At 38.3% G+C, this 23,736-nt stretch overlaps 1 protein-coding gene and 2 long non-coding RNA genes across 6 annotated transcripts in view; 1 reads left to right on the forward strand and 2 right to left on the reverse strand.

Annotated features, from left to right (window-relative positions):
• Kansl1 (KAT8 regulatory NSL complex subunit 1) overlaps nucleotides 1–23,736 on the reverse strand; it is a 133,507-nt gene that overhangs the window by 42,405 nt on the left and 67,366 nt on the right. For all 4 annotated transcript variants that reach the window (XR_007213853.1, XM_048367264.1, XM_048367265.1 and 1 more), the window contains one exon: nucleotides 1,309–1,450. Coding sequence is in view for 3 of the 4 variants with exons in the window: in XM_048367264.1 (XP_048223221.1) it covers nucleotides 1,309–1,450 (142 nt within the window). In the remaining variant the exon portion in view is untranslated. The remainder of the gene's footprint in view (nucleotides 1–1,308; nucleotides 1,451–23,736) is intronic.
• On the forward strand, nucleotides 1,220–20,800 carry LOC125366527. The gene is made up of 3 exons (XR_007213856.1): nucleotides 1,220–1,232; nucleotides 14,505–14,511; nucleotides 20,495–20,800. It is a non-coding gene; the product is annotated as an uncharacterized LOC125366527 (long non-coding RNA).
• LOC125366530 lies at nucleotides 6,555–23,216 on the reverse strand. The gene is made up of 3 exons (XR_007213859.1): nucleotides 22,785–23,216; nucleotides 22,403–22,407; nucleotides 6,555–6,567 (listed from the first exon to the last, which is right to left on the reverse strand). It is a non-coding gene; the product is annotated as an uncharacterized LOC125366530 (long non-coding RNA).

Raw genomic sequence — 23,736 nt, forward strand, 5'->3', positions numbered from 1 at the left:
AGTGTGTATGTGTGCATGCACCAGTCCTGGGGCTTGAACTCAAGACACTGTCCCTAAGCTATTTTACTTAAGGCTAGCTAGCATTCTACCACTTGAGTTGTCATTGTTCCACTTCTGGCTTTTTTGGGGGCTGGGGGGGGGCACACATTAATTGAAAGTAAGAGTGTAATGCACTTTCCTGCCCAGGCTGGCTTTGAAATGTGGTTCTCAGAGCTCAGCGTCCTGAGCAGCTAGGATTACAAGCGTAAGGTACCAGGGCCAGGCCGGTACAGTAGAATTTTTAGAAAGTTTAAATGCATAAATACATTAGAACCCAGAGCTTTACTATCAACATTTTGTTCATGTCAGTTAATCACTCTCTCTTTGGGCCTGCTAATTAATTAATATCATTCTCAGTATAGCACTTTGTTCTGTTTTTTGTTTTTGTGACAGGGTCTGCCTATGTAGCCCTAGGCTGACCTGTAACTCCTCATGCCTCACACTTCAAGAGTGCTGGAACTACAAGTATAAACACCTGCCAGCAATTCTCTTAAAAGACTATGGCAAGCCTTCAGGATGAAAAACTATCATGAAACTTGTATGTAGGAGCAACAGAGTTTATCTAGAACATTTGTCAGTCATGGAGCTCAACCATAACAAGCAAATATAAATGTTTACAAGAATGTAAGCTCCATAAGATAGGGTTTTTATTCTGTTACATTATTTACCACAGACAATAGTGCTGGAGTAAACACAATTCGTTGTTGAACAAAATTTTTTGGTGCAAAACTTCAAGTCAAATTCAAACAGAATAAAGGACTCATTTCTAAGATGACTTCTGAAAAACAAAAACTGACATGTTTCTACCCAAAATAAAGGTATAAAGCCTCTGCAAACAGAAGAACACAGGAAGGAAAAGTCCAAAAATCAATGTCTCATTTTACCTGTAGAATTGTTTAGGAAAATATTTAATAAAAGTTTTAAAAAAGGAAAATCCACAATAGGTATCACCTCTTTTCCATCAATCAAATAAACATAGTTACAGTCACAGGCTCTTGTCCTTTGTTTCAAGTTAGCCAACATACTTTTTGGTTCTAAATATAGGCTCATTAAGCACTATAGTCTTAATATTCTGCACTAAATAATATTAGGCCCTCAAATACTATTATTATGCACACATATACATGTTACTATATATTATATATACTATTAACAGGTCATTAAATAATTTATCTTGACATAGTTAATTAAGAGTTACTGAGAACTTGGAAAGGAATTAGAGAAAGGGATAATGGTCATTTTCAGTCATTTCAGATTCTTATCCCTTACCTTATTAGCACGTATCTGTTTGTAAATATCTGTTTGCTGACGAATTCGATATTCCAAGTCCGAAACATGGGCCTGAAGCCAGTTCCAGCGGCTGACAATAGCTGCTCGGTCTGCAGCCCATCTCCATTCTGACCTGCGTCTCCTAAAAGGAAAAAAGCTGAGTGAAATCCAAGAGTAGCAGTAACATTTTTACCAAATGGGTAATGGGTAGGGTTGACTAATTAAACTTTCTAATGGCCCTTACATAAACTAGTGTCAAGAAAAAGTTTTTTTTTTTTTTTAAGTATTTAATACAGGTGGGAGGAAAAAACAAGACAGACAGGGGCTAGGAATGAATGTGGCCTAATGGTAGAGTGCTTGCCTTGCTTACTTGTGAAGCCTTGGGTTTGATTCCTCAGCACCACATATATACAGAAAAAGCCGGAAGTGGCGCTGTGGCTCAATTGGTAGAGTGCTAACCTTGAGCAAAAAGAAGTCAGGGACAGTGCTCAGGCCCTGAGGTCAAGCTCCAGGACTAGCAAAAAAAAAAAAAAAAAAAAAAAAGACAAAGACACAGATATTTCCCAAATTAACTAAGTAAAGCTTGCCTTTGGTACCCTGGTCCTGTAGCACAAAATTCCTCTGAAATTGCTTTAATTTCTGAGGAGATAGAAACATTTTCTATATTAGAACACAGTATTAGGTATCACTAAGGTAGATAAAGTGGTTTGATAAAGTGGCCAGCACTAAGGAAAATGTTCTTGGGCTGAGCATAGTGGTGTACACCTACAATTCCAGTACATGAGGCTAAAGTAGGAAATTCAAAAATTCAAGGCCAGCTTGGGCTACACAGGAAAGGAAGGCAAAGTGAAGGAAAACAGAAAAACACTTATCTCTTTTTTTTTTGGGGGGGGGGGCCAGTCCTGGGGCTTGGACTCTGGGCCTGAGCACTATCCCTGGCTTCTTTTTGCTCAAGGCTAGCACTCTGCCACTTGAGCCACAGTGCCACTTCTGGCCATTTTCTGTATATGTGGTGCTGGGGAATCGAACCCAGGGCCTCATGTATATGAGGCAGGCACTCTTGCCACTAGGCCATATCCCCAGCCCCAACACTTATCTTCTTGAAAGTTACTATTTGTAGCATAAACAAAAGCTAATACTATAGAAAAGTCTTTACAGATAATACAGTCTAAAAGGCAAAGATTTATATAATTGGTAGGAGGCATTTTCACATACATCTATAAATGAAAAGAAATCCCCCCAAAATTATCTATATAGTGTTTTGGGTGGCACTGAGATCTGAACTCAGGGTTATACTTACTAGACATGTACTCTACTATGTCTGAAAGCCCTCGAGTTTTCGATGCAAGTAGTTTTGTACATGGAAAAAAGGAAGGGCCAACAGAGAAATTCTGAAGTGTACTAAAGCCTTGATTAACAAAACACCCAGCTTTACCATGAAGGTATGTATTAAAGCATAATAAGATGGGCAAATCATCAATAGAAAACCAGGTGCCAGTCGCTCACACCTGTAATCCTAACTACTCAAGAGGCTGAGATCTGAGGACTACAGTTCAAAGCTAATCCAGGCAAGAAAGTCTGTGGCACTCTTATCTCTAATAAACCATTCTGAAAAGGCTGAAAGTGGTGCTGTGGCTCAAGAGGTAGATCACTAGCCTTGAGAACAGAGGCTCAGGGACAGGTGTCCAGGCCCCAAGTGCAAGCCCTGGGATGGGCCAGAACAAAAAGAGGGGGGGCTGAGGGGGAGGGAGGGAGGGGGATGAAGACCCAGGAATGGAACTGTGGCTAAAGTGGTAGGCCTTGAGCACAAAAGTATATATGGTTCAGTCATACACAATGTTTGCCATGCTTGAGGCCCTAGGTTCCATCCCCAGTCACATACCTTCTCTCTCTCATATCTAATTTTCCCCAAAAGCAGGGGGGGGGGGGGAGAGAGAGACAAGAATGTAGAAATGTAAATTTTAGAACTATATATATAAAAGATACATTTTTTTCAAATTACTGGGATAAGACTGAACTATTCAATAAATGGTATTGAAATGATCTCCCATGCCCCCAGTGCTGGGGCTTGAAATGAGGGCCTGGGCACTATCCCTGAGCCTCTTTATACTCTAGGCAAGTACTCTACCACTTGAGCCACAGCACTATTTCTGGGTTTTGGTGAATAGTTTATTGGCAATAAGAATCTCATGGACTTTTCTGCCTGGACTGGCTTCAAATAGCAATCCTCAGCTGTCAGCCTCCTGGGTAGCTAGAATTACAGGCATGAGCAAGCCACCAGTGCCCAGCGAAATGATCTATGTTTACCACCCTGAACGCGCCCAATCTCATCTATGTTTTCCATTGATAAAACTAGTTTAATTATTCATGACACAATTCTATAATTTTGCCCTTTTTAAACTGCTGAAATCTGCACAGCAAGCCTGGAACACAAAAGAACACCTACACCTATGAGATTTAGAGGAGGGAAGAATTTCCTTCTCCTTCCCCCTTTCCCTGCCTTCCCTCTTACTTTGTACCAGTCCTTGGCCTTGAGCCCAGGGCCTGGGCCCTGTTCCTGAGCTTCTTTTGCTCAAAGCCACAGCTCCACTTCCAGCTTTTTGGTTTATTAGAGATGAGTCTATAGGACTTTCCTGCCCAGGCTGTCTTTGAAACTCAGCTTCTTGAGTAGCTAGGGTTACAGGCTAGAACTACCAGCACCCACCCAGGGAAGAACTTCTTAAAGATAAAAAATCATGACCAAATATTTAACATACAATGAAAGAGCTAATGAACAAAGTTGAAAGACAAGCTACTTTTTTTTTATTTTTGGAGGATATATGCATCACACTTAAGTAAAAATTAATTATCAGAATAAAGAGAACTCCAATAAATAGGTTAAATAAAAACTTTAATAGAAACAGTAAATTTACATAAGAGAAACTCAAATAAATATACAAACAGGTACAATTTAGTGAAAATACTAATACTGGTAAAATATTAAAATGTAACTTCATACCTAGACTAGAAAAAAAATCAGCCTAATAAACTAGGGGCTGGTAACCAATTTTTTTTTTCCTGTTTTGTTTTCTGCCAGTTCTGGGGCTTGTACTCAGGGCCTGAGCACTGTCCCTGAATTCTTTTTTGCTCAAGGCTAGCACTCTATCATTTGAGCCACAGCGTCATTTCTGGCATTTTCTATATATGTGGTACTGAGGAATTGAACCCAGGGCTTCATGTATATGAGGTAAGCACTTTACCACCAGACCATATTCTCAGCCCCTGGTAAGCAATTCTTATATTACTGGTTATAGTAGAATACAATTTTGTTTTTCTGTGCCAGGCTGGGGCTTGAACACACATACTGTTCCTTAGTTGTTTTCACTCAAAGCTGGTGTTCTACTTCCGGCCTTTTAATGGTTAGAGACTTAAGAGTCTCACAGACTTTCCTGTTCAGGTTGACTTTGAATTGCAGTTCTCAGATCTCAACTTCCCGAGTAGCTAATTTTGTATTTAGCACCTGGCTAAAATATAGTACTTTTAAAGAGCAATCTGGAAAATGTGCATACCCAACCATAAAAGAAATTCTTGTTCATGAGGCATCATGTCTATAAAGGTGTTTGCTATAATCTACCACTCCTTAAGATTTTCCTATAGTGACACAAAATTATTAACTATAAAACTTTAGGGAAAAGCCACAATTTAAGGTTTTCTTACAGGAATAAAAATTTAACTATAATTCTACCAACATAAATAAATTTTAGCCAGGCACCAGTGATTCATGACTGTAATTCTAGCTACTCAGGAAGCTGAGATCTGAAGATCATGCTTTAGAGCCATCCCCAGCAGGAAAGTCCATGAGACTCTGAACTACTCAGGAAAAGCTAGAAATGGTGCTGTGGCTCCAATGGTAGAACACTAGCCTTGAGCACAAAGAAGCTCAGCGACGGCTCCCAGACTCTGAGTTCAAACCCCAGGACAGGCAAAAAATCAAAACAAAACTGGTGAAGTAGAGACATGGGTCAAGTGGTGGAGAGCCAGCCTTGGGGGTTGGGGGGGAGGAAGCGAGAACCCCTCAGTATCTTATAGTTCCTTAATCCTGGTATAACCAGTTCAAAGTAAAAAGGCACATTTAAATTATATTAATAAAAGTTAGCATAGATCTAGTTCTGGCTTAAATTCAAGAGAATTGTGCCTCAAAAGATAAAAAATAGGGGCTGGGGATATAGCCTAGTGGCAAGAGTGCCTGCCTCGGATACATGAGGCCCTAGGTTCGATTCCCCAGCACCACATATACAGAAAACGGCCAGAAGCGGCGCTGTGGCTCAAGTGGCAGAGTGCTAGCCTTGAGCGGGAAGAAGCCAGGGACAGTGCTCAGGCCCTGAGTCCAAGGCCCACGACTGGCCGAAAAAAAAAAAAAAGATAAAAAATAACCTAGGATCACTCGAACTACAAAATGTTTGCCATACCTTTTGGTCTAAAACAGATGGTAGTTAACTATCATATGCTACTACCAACTTTTACTACTGTTCAAGGCTCACCATCATAGTATGCAATTGAGTATTTATCCTTTGGTTTTACTGCTTGAACATTCTTCAGTATCTTATGTAATTAACCATAGGGTTAAATACTCAGTTGCATCCCAAGAGTCTGTCAGCATGATTCAGCAGTTTAGAAGCAGCTCTGGTACATTTGTTTCCTGTTGCTATAAACTTGTAGAAAGTTTATGTAACCTAGTTAGACAGGCAAATGAGACTGTGTTAAGTGAAAGTTTGTATGTGAATTTTCCTAGGGTTTATTTTACAACTGAGGACTATTTCATGCCAGACAGTTTGGATCTTTTTTGTGTTTGTGGTGTGGGGAAGAGTAATGAATATTAGAATTGTGGCTGATAGTACTGTCTATGCTAATGTATTAAAAAGGTTTTGACCATTCAAAGTCCAAGGCTCAAGAAACTCACATGGGCTGTTAACAACTAAAAAACATCACCTCTAAGTCCTCCACTAGTTAGTACACCTATAACTAGGTATATGACATTAACAAGTTATTGTCAGGTTTCTAAAACACACACACACACACTCTTTTGGTGTTGGTCCTGGGGCTTGAACTCAGGGCCTAGGTGCTGTCCCTGAGCCTTTTTGCTCAAAGCTAGTACTACTTTTTACCTTACCACTTGAGTCAGGTCCACTTCCGGCTTTGGGGGGAGATTAATTAATGGTAAGAGTCTCATGGAGTTTTCTGCCAGGGCCATTTTGAACCACAATCCTCAGATCTCAGTCTCTTGAGTAACTGGGATTCCAGGTGTAAGCCACTGGCACCCTGCTAGAAAATACACATATTTTAAGGAACCTTAAGAGTTTAGAGGTATGAACTGAAACATTTATAGGGATGATAGTGTCACATTGGGGGTCAGCTTTGAAATAATACATAGGGTAAAAGGGTAGACATTATAGATGAGGTATATATGATTGGCTAGAAATTTATAAAGGTAAATAATAGTTCTATAAGTACATCATTCTTTCACTTGTATTTGTAGTTTTTCATTTAAAAAGATAAAAAGGCAAAAAGGTAAGATTGTTTCACAAAATTTATCCTGTGAAGATCAGTTACAGCTTGAGTACATTCTTCTACTTGTTTACTAGGGGAGCTCTAGCCACTTTAACCGTGTGTGTGTGTGTGTATGTGTGTGTGTGTGTACACACACGTGATCTTTCTTCTAGCCATCTCTGTATAATTCTATCCCCCTGTTTGCCTGTTCAAGCTTTAACTAATGTTTTGGAGCTGGTGTAAGAGTTCATACTACAGAAGTCTTGTTTCTCATCTTCTCAAAAAAACCCAAACATCTGTGTTGTCTAAAAATTTAAGTTTAATAAAAGTTTATTATAGGCTGGGAATATGGCCTAGTGGCAAGAGCGCTTGCCTCGTATACATGAAGCCCTGGGTTCAATTCCCCAGCACCACATATATAGAAAACAGCCAGAAGTGGCTCTGTGGCTCAAGTGGCCGAGTGCTAGCCTTGAGCAAAAAGAAGCCAGGGACAGTGCTCAGGCCCTGAGTCCAAGGCCCAGGACTGGCAAAAAAAAAAAAGTTTATTATATCTCCAGGACCTAAAATAATCCCCGGAAAATTAATAGCTGCTTAAATAATTTAGTAAATGGCAGGGATTAGTCAGGTGGGGACAGGAGAGCTCACAGTGAGTTAACTTCCTGGGTTGTATTGGTTGTTTTATCCCAACCAGAATCAAAATTTAATGCATATACATATACAGTTCACTTTGTTAACTCACAAATTTATTATTTCCTCAAAATCTGGGGTTGAACTAAGGACCACACTGAAGATTTTACAGCTTTATATTGTAGTCACAAAGCACACATTACTATCTTCAGTTTGATACATTTAGTTTTCTGTAGGTCAGATGATAAATTATTTGAACACTTTTATGCCTGAATTTTACATATCTAAGCTAGGTACGTTTTAATATATATCTAAAAATCTAATACAGCTAATTTAATACATATCTAAAAATGTAAAGAATTAGTTAAGATATTTTAAAACGTCTCTTAATGCCCATCTGAAAGTTTTTCATCAAATATAGTGAAATATAAATTTTATAATCTGGAATATAATCGAAGTAAGAAATGTGGTAGCTCTCCAAAAGGGCTTGTCGGAACTTCTCAAGATAAACTCACTTTGTGTAAATTTCCAATTGAAAACATTCATAGATCTTCTATCCCTTAAATACTACCTCTCCCTGGGAAAGTCTTTCCTGGTGAATTCCACAAAAAATAAATGTACTTATTATCTGACTTATAAAATGGTAATCCCTCTGTATGACACCTTAATGATACAATTCAATTATATATTTAAGAAGTCAAACAGACGGGGGAATGAGGGAGGAGGTAACAAAACAGTACAAGAAATGTATCTGGGCTGGGATGTAGCTCAGTGGCAAAGCGCTTGCCTAGCAAGTGCAATGTCCTGGGTTCGATCCCCAGTACCAAAAAAGAAAAGACAAAAAAATACAGTTAAAAAAAAAAAGAAATGTATCCAATACCTAACGTATGAAACTAACCTCTGTGTACATCACTTTTGACAATAAATAAGAAAAAAAAAGTCAAACAGATTAGAAGTCAAATTCTATATGATACTAACTCCTCCTTCAAAAATCCTAAAGTAGTGGCTGGGAATGAATGGGGCTTAGTGGTAGAGTGCTTGCCTAGCACGCACAAAGCCTTGGGTTCAATTCCTCAGCAACACATGTATAGAAAGAGCCAGAAGTGGAACTGTGGCTCAAGAAGAAGAGTGCTAACCTTGGGCAAAAAGAAGCCAGGGACAGTGACAGGCCCTGAGTCCCTAAGCCCCAGGACTGGCCAAAAAAAAAAAAAAAAAAAAAAATCCTTAAACAGTCCTGGGTATGGGTGGCTGCTACTCCTAGCTACTCAGGAGGCTGAGATCTGAAGGTTTAAAGCCAGCCCAGGCTCCTTGAGCAAGAAAGCTCAAGGACAGTACCAGGTCCTGAGTTCAAGCAACAGGACCAGCACAAACATACCAAAAAAGAAAGAAAGAAACCCTAAAATAGCTCAGTAATTAAGAAAAAAAAAGTACTCAAAATGACAGTGGCCATTATTTCATACATCCCACTCACCACACAGAGACTAACAAAGCTCACATCTGGCAATTTAAAGTCCTTATTATAAGCAGTATGTAATGTAGAAGAAGCGTCTTACTAACATTGAGAGAAAACAATCCTTGACTTTACCATGGTTCAACTCCTAAGTCCTAGGCTCCTTCAAGAACAGTGAAGGAGTTGGGTGTCAGTGGCTCATGCCTATAATACTAGCTACTCAAGAGGCTAAGATCTGAGGATTGTGTTTTAAAGCCAGCCCAGGCAGCAAAGTCTGTGAGACTGTTATTTCCAATAAACTACTCAGAAAAAGCAGCAAGTGGTACTGTGGCTCAAAGTGGTAGAGCACTAGCCTTGAGCAAAAGAAGCCCAGAATACAAGAACCCGGACTGGCCAAAAACAACAACAAAAAACAGTGAAGGAATAAGAAAGTACAAAGTATTAACAGGGTTAACACTTGCACTCTTTTCCCCTCATCTCCCTACATATTACCTAAGAAAAAAATTAATCTCGGTTATCCCTAGACTACACAGAAAATAGATTAATAGATTTCCTTTAGAAACACTCTCCTTACTTTCAAAATAAAATATAGCCTATTAGAAAACTTATGGTTTTAGGAGTCTATAAACCTGAGTCTCAAATCCTGTCACTACCACTGCTATCACTGAGCCCCAGTCAGCTATTCACAAATCAAGAGTAAATGTTCTTGTCCAGTGCTCAACCTTCAGGAATGATGGTCCAACTTTACTGAGCCTAAGAATTAGACTCACTGCAAAGTTGCAGAGATACTGGGGGCGGGGCAGGGGTGGTGGTGGTTATGGACAAGTAATACATCTTCAGATGGTTGGGAACAGATATAAGCTAACTCAGTGGTAGCCTTCTTATCATTCGTAAGTCAAATTAACTTGTCAAGTTTACTTGGTGGATATATGGAAAAATTCAAATTCCTGATTCTAAATTATGTATTGTTTGTTATTTTTTCCCACTGTATAAAGCACTTAAGCACTTAAAGGTATAGTAGACAATCTCTAAATTTAATGAACACATTCAGTGATTAATTCATTTTAAAAAAAATTAGAAAAACATGGTCCAAGAACGTGGTAGTCTACTTCCTTCCTTCCTTCCGGCTCATCTCTGTTCTAAGTCAACCAAAGGAAAACTGAAAGGTAGAAAGTGAACTAGTTAAAAGATTTCAAGACTAGATGAGTATGAGTCAATATCTACCAAATCCTAACCAACAAAGAAGGATGATAACCCAAGTGTGTGTGTGTAGGTGGGGGCGGGGGGGGGAGAGCAGATTCCTGTCTTCCAAGAGAGCAAAAAGTGGTCTCCCTAAGAAACTACAAGGAGCTTGATTAAACATGGTTTAATCAAGATTTTAGGACCCAAGTTTATGTGAAATTTATAATTTGGACACCAAAATGTAATGGTTCTTTTGCAAATCAGATGAATGGAAAGGGGAAGGTTCAAGCTGGGGCCAAATATTACAAACACAAACACACACACACACACAGATTTAACTAAGAGCCAGGAACTTGGATAAACACCTATCTCAGCATTAAGTCAGACCCCTTGCCTTTATCATGTAAATACCCCCTGATGTCAGAGAGCGCTATGCTTCTCTCTTTTGAGAGTATCCACACTGTTAAGAGTGTGCCTCTCTCTGCCATTGTGCATGTCTGCTTTTTGTCTGCTTGCTTACTTATTCAATAAAGAAATTGGCTTACCATTAAAAAAAGAGGGGAGAGGCTGGGAATATGGCCCAGTGGCAAGAGTGCTTGCCTTGTATACATGAAGCCCTGGGTTTGATTCCTTAGCACCACATATATAGAAAAGGCCAGAAGTGGTGCTGTCGCTCAAGCTGGCAGAGTGCTAGCCTTGAGCAAAAAAAAGCAAGTTCAAGCCCCAGGACTGCAAAAAAAAAAAAGGGAAACTATTAATAATATATTCTGTTAGGCACTGGTGGCTTACCTCTGTAATCTTAGCTATTCAAGAGGCTGAGATCTGTGAATTGGTTTGAAGCCAGATCATGCTGAAAAGCCCATAACTCTCTCCAATTAAGCACCAAAAAACCTGGAAGTGGAGTTGTAGCTCAAGTGTTAAGAGTGCGAGCTTTGAGCAAAAAAAGCTTAGGGACAGCACCCAGGTCCTGAGTTCAAGCCCCTGGACTGGCACGCACACACGTATTCCAAGGATAAACCCTCCATCTACCAACTCCTTTCTTTGAGACAGGACTGGCAAGAGGACATGAATTACATTCTGATTTTAAAAATTATTCTTGGGACTTCTTTGACAAATTAAATTAGCCCAGACAATTGTGACTTACAAAAACCATCTTTTAAAATGTTAAAATAATTTTTAACATTTAACTTTTGAAATTTTAGCCATTTTAACAACTCTCAAGTACTCCCAAAAGACTTCTCTATCAGTACCACTGCTTAACATTTTCTCCCTAATAAAAATATACAAAATTATGTCTTAAGATCTATTCTGAGTGCTGGGATTCAAAGACAAATTCTTACTAGGAATATTTATACAGGGAAAAATGCTAATTGCTAAACCAGATAATAAAATAAACATACTATCTGGTTAAAATTCGTAAGACTCTTGATTGACAAGTGACAGTCAACTGAATGGGTAGGTAACTACTTTCCCAGTAGTAGTTTTAAATTTCTTCCTAGAGAAAGGTATGAATTCTACTAGTCTGTCCAAGATGTTCTTTCATGAGGCCTACAGCTCAATCAGCTTTTTTCTGCTCACAGCTGGTGCTCTGCCACTTGAGTCACAGCTCCAGTCCACTTTTCTACCCAAACTAGACTTGAACCTCAACTCTTTGATATCAACTTCCTGATTATAGATGATTATAGGCTTGAGCTATCCTCACCAGCTCAGCCTCTCTTTTGTATAAGACCTGTCCAAGTCTAGTACAAAACACTAGAGATCACTAGTTTGTTCAATCTTTCTCCTAAAAATATAGCTATTTTTATTAGACAAAAATATTTTAAAGAAATCAAAAGAGGTTACAAGTAGTTTTTTCACAGATTAAAAAAAACAGTACAAAATGATATGGACTAGCAATAATTAAACATCAAAACCCTCACATCCATTATGCTGCCTGTCTCTAAAAGCTAAACAGAAATCCAGAAAGAATATAGACAATAATAGTTTTAGAAGATATATCATGGCACGAATAGCTTTCCAGAGAACTCTAGTTGATTTCAATCTACATTAAGAACCAAACTCCATTATCTGCAATTATTAATGAGAAATGGCTTATTTGCAAGTCCACTCTTGCTCTCCTTAAAAAGTATATTTAAACTACCTAAGCTGTTCTAGGAAATCCAAAAAACAATCTTTGTGGTGGGCAGAAGTAAGGCAACAGCAAAATGTCAGTCTCTCAAGTATCAGAGAGTGATCCTAAGTCACAAATAGCTAAGCTCCAATGGCTCATACTCATGAGCTACTCAGAAGGACGAGATAACAAAATCCAGACTGAAAAGTCCATCCATGTAGATAAGTTTATGAAAGTCTGTTTCAGATTCTTTTTTTTTTTTTGCTTTTGGCCAGTCCTGGGGCTTGAACTCAGGATCTGGGCACTATCCCTGAGCTTCTTCTTTTTACTCAAGGCTAGCACGCTACCACTTGAGCCACAGCACCACTTCCGACTTTTTCTGTTTATGTGGTACTGAAGAATCAAACATAGGGCTTCGTGCATGCTAGGCAGGCACTCTTCCACTAAGCCACATCCCCAGCCAGAGACTAATCTATAATTAGAAGTGTGGTTAAATAGCAGAGTGCTACCCTTCAGCAAAAAAAGCTAAGCAAGAGCACAAGGCACTTTCATGCACTGGTACCAACACAAAATAACTTTAAAAAAAAATGAAAACACCACTAAGACACTATCACAAGAGTGAAGTTTTCCCACACAATATTTAACACACTTCAAGGAAGCAGAGGAACATTCGAAGTTGGAAGTTGCAACAGAAAAGTTTCATTCAAAACATTTTCTGAGCTGGTGTTGGTGGCTCATGCCTGTAATCCTAGCAACTGAGAAGTTTAGATATGAGGACTGTGCTTAGAAGCCAACCTACGCAGGAAAGTCTGTGAGACACTTATTTTCAATTAACTACCTTCCCAAAAGCCAGAAGTGGAGCTATGAAATGGTAGAGTACTAGCCTTATGCCAAAAAACTCAGGGACAGTGCACAGGCTCTGACTTCAAGCCCCAGGACTGGCACCAAAAAGAAAAAGCAAATATTATACGTAGTCAACATGATCAATCTCCTTACTTAAATTTTATACTTTGTAGATCTTAAATTTACAGAAGGAATGAACAAAAAAGTACAGAAAATGTCTACATTTCCTTCCCTCTACCCATTTTCCTATACTAAGATTTTATATTACTGTAATGTATTTCTTACAACTAAAGGACCAGTACTGCTACTATTGACAAAAATCACAAAACTTATGTTAAGAGTTTATTCTTAGATTTCAAATTTGACAAGTATGTAATGACATGTATTCAATGCAGTTGGGGGGGGGGGGGCAGTCCTGGGGCTTGAACTCAGGGCCTAGGTACTGTCCCTGAGCTTTTTTGCTTAAAGCTAGCACCCTACCAGTTGAGCCACAGCTTCACTTCCAGGGGTTTTGGTGCTTAAATTGAAGAATCTCATGAACTTTATAGGCTGACTTCAAACTGTAATCCACAGATATCAGCCTCCTGAGTAGGTAGGATTACAGGTGCCTAGTTTCATTGTAACTTTTTAATGTTATTCCAAACTAAAGAGCTAAAGAGGGAATAGGCCTCACATAATGTCTCCCATCTGTAATTCTTGTTACTTGGGAAACAGAGATCAGGATAATCAGGTCCCAGCCAGCGCAGGCTGGAAAATTTTGAGCCCCAGGAGGTGGTGGGAGGGGAAGAAAGAAAGACGGTGGGAAGGGAGAGAAGAAGGAAAAGGGAGTTTCTTTTCCTCAAAGGCTCCAAGTTTCCCTATGAGAAAAAAATGTTCATGGTAGGAGAGGCTGAACTTTTGCCTTTGGGAGCTTCTCAATCTATTTTAGAGGCTTTAAAATAGCCACTAAGCACAGCAGAAAAACAAACATATAGGTTATTATCATGAAAGCCATAAGTACATAATGATAAATAGGTACTCACACTGTAAAATATGGAATACTTGTAATCATGCTCTTAACAAAAATGCTACTAACTAGCTGAGATATTGTTGACAGTGGGGAGGGGGAAATTCATTAACCAGTTGTAACAGTTATAAGTGGTGAATCAAGCCACTCAATCAACTCCTAATCAAGCAATTCTATTCTTTCATTTAGTTATTCACTCTATTTTCCAGTATAAATCTTGTCATCTCTTTGACATCAGACTCTACCTATTGTGTTTATGAGCACATGTTCATTACAAGTATATAATAAATTGCCTTTTATTTACTGGTCAGTATGGAGAGCCTGAGAAAAACTAAACCTTGACATAATGTAATTAAATATTAGATATAATATAATCTTTTAATTGATCAACTATGAACTTAGGTCGTCAATTATTTCTAGGACTCATTTTTGCTATCAGTAAAAATATGCAGGATTAATGTGCATAAAAGCATAATATTGAGACCAAGCACTATTTGTTTCCCTTCTTTTCTGTAATATATAATAGTATCCCATAGTATAATATATAGTAGTATAATATAATAGATAACAGTGTCCCATGACTCTTGGAAAGTAACTCTCTACTAATAGGGAACATTGTTAGGAAGCATTGTCATAAATAACAAAAAAGGGTCTCTGAGCTTTTATGTTTTTCCTCAGTCTAGTGCTCTACCACCTAAGCCACAGCCATAAGTAAATTACCATAACCAAGAAAAAAGATCTTTATTCATTACCAAGAAAGATCATATGTTTAAAGGGTTTACATAACAAAAGAAAATCACTAATTCTCTTGCCTCTCATTTTTCAGAACCAATCATGTTTAATATTCAGCTCTTTTTATATTGCAAGTATGCATTAAACAATACCTACATAAAATATGAAAATCATGAGCTGCCAAGGTTTTGTCGCAAGTGTATAGAAAATAACACCTAATCAACCACTCTAAAATTTAAAATAACAAGTTGCCACAGCTAGATTAAAAATAGTCTTGGTAAAAAGAGTAACAGTAGATTCTTCATCTTGGGTTAGGCAATATCTTATTCCATGAAATGAAAAACAACAACAAACAAACAGGTAAAACTATATTATAGTAATTAATGTGTAACTTAATGATGTTTTAGTGAACAAAATGCAGTTAGGCTATTTCATCCTGTGTGAACATCTTAAAGGACACTTACACAAATCTAGACAAAGTTAATCACACAATTCAATATAGCCTCCTGGCAATGAAAGTGAATGTGAGATGTTTAAGAATGCTACCAATTACGCTGTACACAATTTTGTAATAAGGCCTTTGATTAACAGAACTCTCAAAAAATAAATGCATGAAATAGAAAGATTCATTAGCAAATATTAAGTTCTGTACATAACTACAATGTAACTGTATGTGCTAAGCCAACTAACAATACATAATAGGTTTACAAAAAAATCCTCACAAGTGAGTAAGGTTACAATACTATGTTACGATGGCTAAGATGTATGTAGGTTATAGAAAATATTCAGTTCTACTATAATCTTACCACCAATGTACATGCAGACTCTCACTGATCAAAGTATTATTTGACCCAATATCATACAATTGTGTCAAAATTCGAGGGTGCAACAGACACCATCAAAAAAGTGGAAAAAAACCAATGCAGAGTGAAAATATCTGCAAATCATTTAACATGAGACTTCGAATAGAGACTACCAAAACGCTTTACAATAAAATAATTTTAATAACCAAGTAACTCATGTTTAAAAAATGGTCAAAGGATCTGAATAGGTATCTCTCCAAATGTTACATAATGGCCAATAAATGCCTCAAAAGATGACTGACTTTAGGCATTAAGAGAAATAAAAAATAAAACTATCATGAGTTCTTGACTTCATACCTAATAGCATAGATAATAACTTAAATGACAGGCAATAAGTGCTGCCAAGTATGCAAAGGAATGTAACCCTCTTACCCTGCCATTGCGAGAAACTAAAATGGTGTACCTACTCTGGAAAACAGGTAGATCCTGTACTTACTATATGATCTAGTGATTTCACTTCAAGGTACAGTCAAACCTTAAAATTGAAAGTACATGTCCACACACAAAAAAACCTGCACATGAATATTCTAACAATACTATTCATAGTGATCAAGAAGTAGAAAAATGAATGAACAAATAAACAAAATGTGAGTCATACAATGGAATATTATTTGGTCATAAAAGGTAATGATGTACTAATAGGCTATATGAGCCTTGAAAACATGTGATGAATGAAAATAACCAGACACTAAAAGCCATACAAACATTGAATGATTCCATTTGTATGAATTATCTAGCAGAGGCATATCTAGAGAAAAAGTAAGCAAATTATGGGCTGCTATGGGTAAACAGGAGGCAGAGAATTTTGATTATGGGGATACAGTGTTTCACTTAAGAACTATGAAAATGTTCTAGAACTAAACAGTAGTGATTGCTACATAACTGGGGGCGGGGGGGGGGAAGAACTCTGAACTTTGTATTTTTAAAAAGGTGTCTGGGGTCTGGCACCAGTGGTTCATTCTGTAACCCTAGCTACTCAACAGGCTGAGATTTGAGGACCATGGTTCAAAGCCAGCCCAGTGAGGAAAGTCCATTACACTCTTACCTCCAGTTACCCAAAAACAAAACAAAGAAACCCACTACAGCCGGAAGTGGAGCTGTGGCTCAAGTGGTAGAGAGCTAGCTCTGAACATAAAGAGCTCAGAAATAGTGCCCAGGTCCTTCAGAACCGATGGACAACTGTCACCCCTTCCCCCGTCCCAGTTTGGAGGTATGGCTCAGGTGGCAGAATTCTGGCCAATGAGCAAAAACAAAAGCATTAGATCCCAAGTTCTAAGTCCCTGTCTCCAACAACAACAACAAAAGTGTATCATGGCATATGCATTATATCTTAATTCAAAAACAACAACAACAACAACAATGATGATCTAGCTGGGATGTGATCATAAAGACCTGTGATTTCAGTCAGCCTCAGGAAGCTGAGACAGGATGATTAAACTCAAGGCCACTCTAGATTATGTAGTAAGATTCTGTCTCTAGTGATACTGAGGTGGGGGGGAGGAGGGGGGACAAAAGCCCACATTGCTGTGCAATTATCATCATCCATTTCTAGACTTCTCATCTTCTAGGTATAAAAAATTCCACTGAATGAACAAATCAACAAACATTAATTTATAATACAAGAAACTCCAGATTTCTATCTCAGTACAAGGAGGTCTTTAACAAAATTCTGACATACAAAAATGGGCTACAATTTAAATTGCATATACAAATCTGAACTGAAGAAAGTTAAAACAAATCTGCCAATTCCTGGGAAATCTAAATGAACTCTTAATTCAAAAGTACACACTCAGACTCTGCATTCTTTCCAATCATTTCTGAAAACAAAGCACATGATAGTGTGATGGTTAATCTTCATTGTCTGGACTGGATTCAGTGTGACCTAGGAGATTAGTAAAACACACTTCTTTCTGGGTATGTCCATGAGGGTGTTTCCAGAGAGGATTAACTAAGTGGGGGAAGGTCTGTTCTAAATGTGACACCATCCCATTTATTCCATGCAGAGGGAATATAAGGGGAAGGAAGTTCAGGAATATAGGTGTACTTTCTGTGCTCTGCCAATTCCTTCCTGCCACAATGAACAGAAATCTCCGAAACAAACAAACAAACAAAAAAACTTTCCTCCCTTAAGCTGTTCTGCTGTGCTATCTCAGTGACAAAAACAAACAAAAAAAACTGAAAAGATAGGTTCCCATGAGTCTTTAAAAACAGCCTTAAGGGGGTCAGGAGGGAAAAAAAACTGGGAGAAAATAAGGGAGGGGGTGACACTGTTCAAAAACAAATGTACTTGTTATCTGACTTATGTAACTGTAACCCATCTGTATATCATCACCTTTATAATTAAAAACAACAAAGCCAAAAGACTAGCCAGGAGCTGGATACTAGTGGCTCATATGCCTTGATCCTACTAGATACTTAAGAAGTAGAGATCTGATAATCAGTTTCAAGGCCAGTCTGGGCCAAGAGGTCCACGGGACTCCGTCTCCAATTAATCAGCAAAAAGTTGAGCTACAGGCATGACTCAAGAGGTAGAGTACCAGCCATGAGGAAAAAAGTGAATCGAGGGCTCAAAGCCCTGAGGTTCAAGCAATCAATCAAAGCACACATGTACACACACACATACACACACACACACATACATACACACACATCATAAGCTATAGGTATTATTAGGTTGTGAGGTATAAAACCTGTATGAGTATTTGCTTCCAGAGAACACCATCCAGGAATTATAGATGCTCTCTCCAAAAAAAATTATGCCCAGGGAATATTACACAGCAAAAGATAAATCCTAAGAATGGGGTGTAATTAAAATCTTTGGAATGACTAGTGATGACAATTTTGATGTTTACAAGCTTCTCTCAAAGGAATTAATAATGGTACTGCCCTTAAGTACAAAGAGAATAGTTATCCTTTCTGGCCAAATTCACTCTTTTCTGCACAAAATGTAAAGTACATCTAATTCTCCACATTTTTTAAAATTTGGATATCATACAAGCCATGAGTATTAAGGCAAATACGAATTTGTTTAAAGTTCACCAGAAGCTGGATGTCAGGGGTTCTTGCACTTAAAAATTGAAAGAAGAAACTCTTATGTAGTAAAAGGATGTTTGAATAAAAGTAGGTCTTTTAGGATTACAGACTGACTTTACAGGCACTACAGATATTTCACCATCCCATTTAAAAACTTGTCTTTCATTTGCTTCAAACCTACTCTATACAATGCAAAGCTACAGATACTGGTTTTGCATGAAAGCAAAGTGTTTTCTAAAGTATGACTTAAAAACTGGCAAACTCAAGTGACCATGTCAGTCACTTACTACCATGTTCCAATTCCCTTTGTGTGGAAGTGTTCTATTTCATATTCCAAATGTTACTTGGCTTGTTTCATTTTAGATGATCCTAAGGAAACCATGCACTGATTTATATACACAACCAACTTTTTATTTCTACCTTCACCAAAAATTCTTAAGAACTACCTAGAAAAGCCACCTTGCTGAAGGAAACTTTTGTGCTTTGCTGAAACACTAAGGCTAGTAATAGCTACTTGGTTCTGAATTTCCAAGCACGAAATAGTTTTATACAATTACTGTACTTTTTAAAAATTTTAGTACTGTCAAGCTAGAACAGTTTTCAAAACCTCTTCTGTTATGAACTAGACAGTGAAACAACAAAATTCTAGGTATGGTGGTACACACTTGCAATACAACAGAGCATGAAGATAAAAGAGTTGGGAAGAAGCCTGGGCAAGTTAAAAAAACACTAAGCTCTAAGTGAAATGACGAGCACAAGATGTTCCATCTACATTAGCTTCTCTAAATCCTGTTCAGTCACTCTTCTGTTTTCTATTCTAGAAGGCTAAAAGCAGTTTCAAAAGACAACTAGTGTTCTTCCAAGTAGCATTCATTATTGTGACTCAATTGTGAAAAGCACTAAAATAAATGTGCTCCTATCAGCTTTTGATATTTGAATAGGCTGTTAAGGTTCCACAGGAACTTCCTTCCACACATACTTATTCGATCCTCATTAAACATCAAGGAAACAAGACACATCACGCTTGATGACTTGCCATCTCTATGTTACAAATATATTTTACTGATTAAGATAGGTTATAAGACTTAATCAAAGTTATCAAGTGACTAAACCTGGCAAATTCAGAACCCAGTCTTATGGCAGTACAAGGTTCTTTCCTCTCTATTGACCCCAAAATACAAAAATCAACACCCTGACAGATATTTGAAAGGACTCATACCTAGAATTTTTGTTATTTTTATGTTTTTAAAGATTGAGTGAACTTCAAAATCATGTTCTTGAAAAGTGGTAATTCTTGGATGCAAAAATAAGATCCAATTTCAAGAGTGAATTTTCCCAAATAAAATAGAGGGGGGAAAAAAATCAGTATTTTGTACTGTTTGTTTACAAATTCATAGTAAGTTTTTAAAAGGTGAAAAAAATCAAATGATATTACTTTTAATTATATTTCATTTGGTCAACTTAATTTTTTTTTTTTTTTTGGTGCTAGTCCTGGGGCTTGAACTCAGCCTGGGCACTGTCCCTTGGCTTTCTTGCTCAAGGCTAGTGCTCTACCACTTGAACCACAACTCCACTTCTGGTTTATGGGTAGTTAAGAGTCTCAAGGGGCTGGGGATATGGCCTAGTGGCAAGAGAGCTTGCCTCGTATACATGAGGCCCTGGGTTCGATTCCCTAGCACCACATATACAGAAAACGGCCAGAAGTGGCGCTGTGGCTCAAGTGGCAGAGTGCTAGCCTTGAGCAAAAGGAAGCCAGGGACAGTGCGCAGGCCCTGAGTCCAAGGCCCAGGACTGGCCAAAAAAAAAAAAAAAAGAGTCTCAAGGATTTTTCTGCCTGGGCTGGCTTCCAACCCCCATTGTCAGTCTCAGCCTACTTAGTAACTGGGATTACAGACATAAACCACTGGCACTCAGCTCTTAATATTTTAAATATTTTCCAAAATTTTGAGTCAGCCGACAAAAGAGGTCTAGGGTAAAATTTTAGTTATTTTCCACATGATGTGCAGTTAGTATTAGAGGATATAATGGTAGTTGTTTTTCTGCAAGTATAGTGCAAAGATTTAAAAAAAACAAATCACAAGGCATATCTTCTGACAGTCCCAGGAACCTGTAGAACAAAATACTAGGGTGGATTTAATGAGCGAGCTGAGAACATGAGTTTAGGTAAGAAATAATCTTGACCTCAGTAGCTATATAGTCAGAGCTTGAGTTCTGTTTCTCCCAAAGGTAAAACAGGTAGGTATACAGTCTTCCTACTTAATAGAAAAATTCTAGAGCACTGAAAGCAATCATTTGTTAAAAGTACTTAGCAGGGGCTGGGGATATGGCCTAGTGGCAAGAGTGCTTGCCTCGTATACATGAGGCCCTGGGTTCAATTCCCCAGCACCACATATACAGAAAACGGCCAGAAGTGGCGCTGTGACTCAAGTGGCAGAGTGCTAGCCTTGAGCACAAAGAAGCCAGGGACAGTGCTCAGGCCCTGAGTCCAAGCCCCAGGACTGGCCAAAAAAAAAAAAGTACTTAGCACCCACTTTGACACATCATAAACAATAAGGAAGCCACCACTGCATCAATAATTTCCCTATTTTAACTTACTCTGCTGCCATTAGTAAATAGTGTACAAAGAAACAAATTTCAACGTTGTTCCATCATTCAACTCCTTCCCCCACAATTACTCTCCCAAAAGAAAAGAAAGCACCACTCTTTAAAAAAAAAAAAAAATAGGCCACTCAAGATTTGAAGAGAAGGGAGCCCACAACTCAACCTACTTTAAAAAAAATTTAAGGACAACCAGGGGCTGGGAATATGGCCTAGTGGTATCGCCTCCTATACATGTATACATGAAGCCCTGGGTTGATTCCTCACCACCACATACATAGAAAAAAACGGAAGTGGCGCTGTGGGTCAAGTGGTAGAGTGCTAGCCTTGAACAAAAAGAAGCCAGGGACAGTGCTCAGGCCCCGAGTTCAAGCCCCAGGACTGGCCAAAAAAAAAAAGAAATTTAGGGACAATCCAAGAGTTTAGTCAAATTTTAAGGATAAGATAGGAATGTAAACATTGTATGCTTTTATTTTTAATACATCCTCACTTATGTAACTGTCATCAGTTAGGTCATTTAAAAATAAAAACAAGGGACTGGGGATATGTCCTAGAGGCAAGAAGGCTTGCCTCGTATACATGAAGCCCTGGGTTCAACTCCCTAGCACCACATATACAGAAAAAGGCCAGAAGTGGCACTGGGGCTCAAATGGCAGAGTGCTGGCCTTGAGCAAAAAGAAGCCAGGGACACGAGTACTCAGGCCCTGAGTTTAAGGCCCAGGACTGGCAAAAAAATAAATAAAATAAAACACAAACAAGCCAGGAGCTTGTGATCCTAGCTACTCAGGATGCTGAGATCTGAGGATTGAGGTTCAAAGCCAATAGACTCTTATCTCCAATTAACTATCAGGAAACAGTAAGTGGTGCTGTGGCTTAAGTAGTAGAGTGCTAGCCTTGAGCTGAGGAGCTCAGTGACAGCACCCAGGCCCACAGTTCAAGCCCTACGACCTGCAAAAAATAAAACAAAAAACAAAAACTGGGTGAAGACGGGTCACACATGTAATCTCAGTTATAAAAGGAAGAGGAGAGGCTTATGATCTAAGGTTGACTGGACAAGAATCAAGACCCTATTCTCAAAGACAAGGCAAAATAGACTCAATAGGCAAGTGTTCTGCTGGTACCACCAAAACTTAAAAAATAAAAAGCACAAGCACAGTAACCCAAACTAGGTAAAAGCTAGGCACTGGTGGCTCGCATCTATAATCCTAGCTACTCAGAAGGCTGAGAATGGAGGGCTGCAGTTCAAAGCTAGCCTAGGCAGGAAAGTCCGTGAGACTTTTTATCTCCAATTAACCACCAAAAATAGGGAAGTTGAGTTGTAGCTTAAGCGGTAAAGCACTAGCCTTAACAACAGTCCATCATTACAAATTACATTATTTCTTAAATTCAGCTGCTTCCAACTAAATCTATCTTGTCAAGACTATTTCTAGAACAAGGGTTCTTAATTAGAGGCTTTAATTATACCTATTTTTTTCCTGGAAAGTCTAAATTTTTAGTTCTCTTAACAGATCTCAATCTCAAAAAACATCTGAAAACAGTGCTTTTCAACCTTGCCTACATCAGGGAGTCTCTTAGAGAATTCTTGCAATATAAATAACTGTGGATTACAAGAGACTATGGTTTACTCTAGTGTTTGGTATAGCCATTGGACTTTTTTTTTTTTAATTAGCCAAGTGATCCCAGTGAGTAGTCAATTGAGAACAATGCAATTTGGAAACCAACATAATCTGGATCAGATTTTTCAAAGCCACTTATATTTGGCACCATTGGTAAACAGATTAATAGTAAGTCCTTGAATAATTCTATTCCATAAAAACATTCTAAGCAAAGAGAAGGATTTTAGCTGGGTGCTGGTGGCTCATGACTGCAATTCTAGCTACTCAGAAGGCTGAGATCTGGAGATCAGGGTTCAAAGTCAGCTCAGGTAGAAGAGTACATTAGACTCTAATCTCTAACCCCCAGAAAACCAGAAGTGGAGCTGTGGCTCAAAGTGGTAGAGTGTTAACCTTGAGCTCAGGGACAGTTCCCAGGCATTGAGTTAAAGCCCTACAACCAAATAACAAACAACAACAATGAAAGAGCAGGATCTTTACCTCCACCTGAATATTAAGCTGCCACTGGGATTTCAGAGCTTACTTCCAAAACAACTAATACTTTTCACTAAAATACACATACTTTAGACAAGTATTAGTAATTACAAAAACCTAAAAATGCCAAAAAAAATAGCAAATACAAATCAAACAACTAAAAATGGTGTGCAGCTAGTTATCTAGCCTTTTGTAGCTTTACATTTTTGAGGGTATGTATTTTAATATCCTCATTTATATACTATACTGTTACACAAGATGACTAAAAATGAATATGGGTGAAACTAATACTGACAACAGGTACAGGAAGAGGGAGGGCGAATCTCAGAGATTTATTTAGATCATCTCAAAAGGGTGTGAAAAGAGCAGAT

This window comes from Perognathus longimembris, chromosome 17 (assembly GCF_023159225.1).
Source record: "Perognathus longimembris pacificus isolate PPM17 chromosome 17, ASM2315922v1, whole genome shotgun sequence".
NCBI lineage: Eukaryota > Metazoa > Chordata > Mammalia > Rodentia > Heteromyidae > Perognathus > Perognathus longimembris.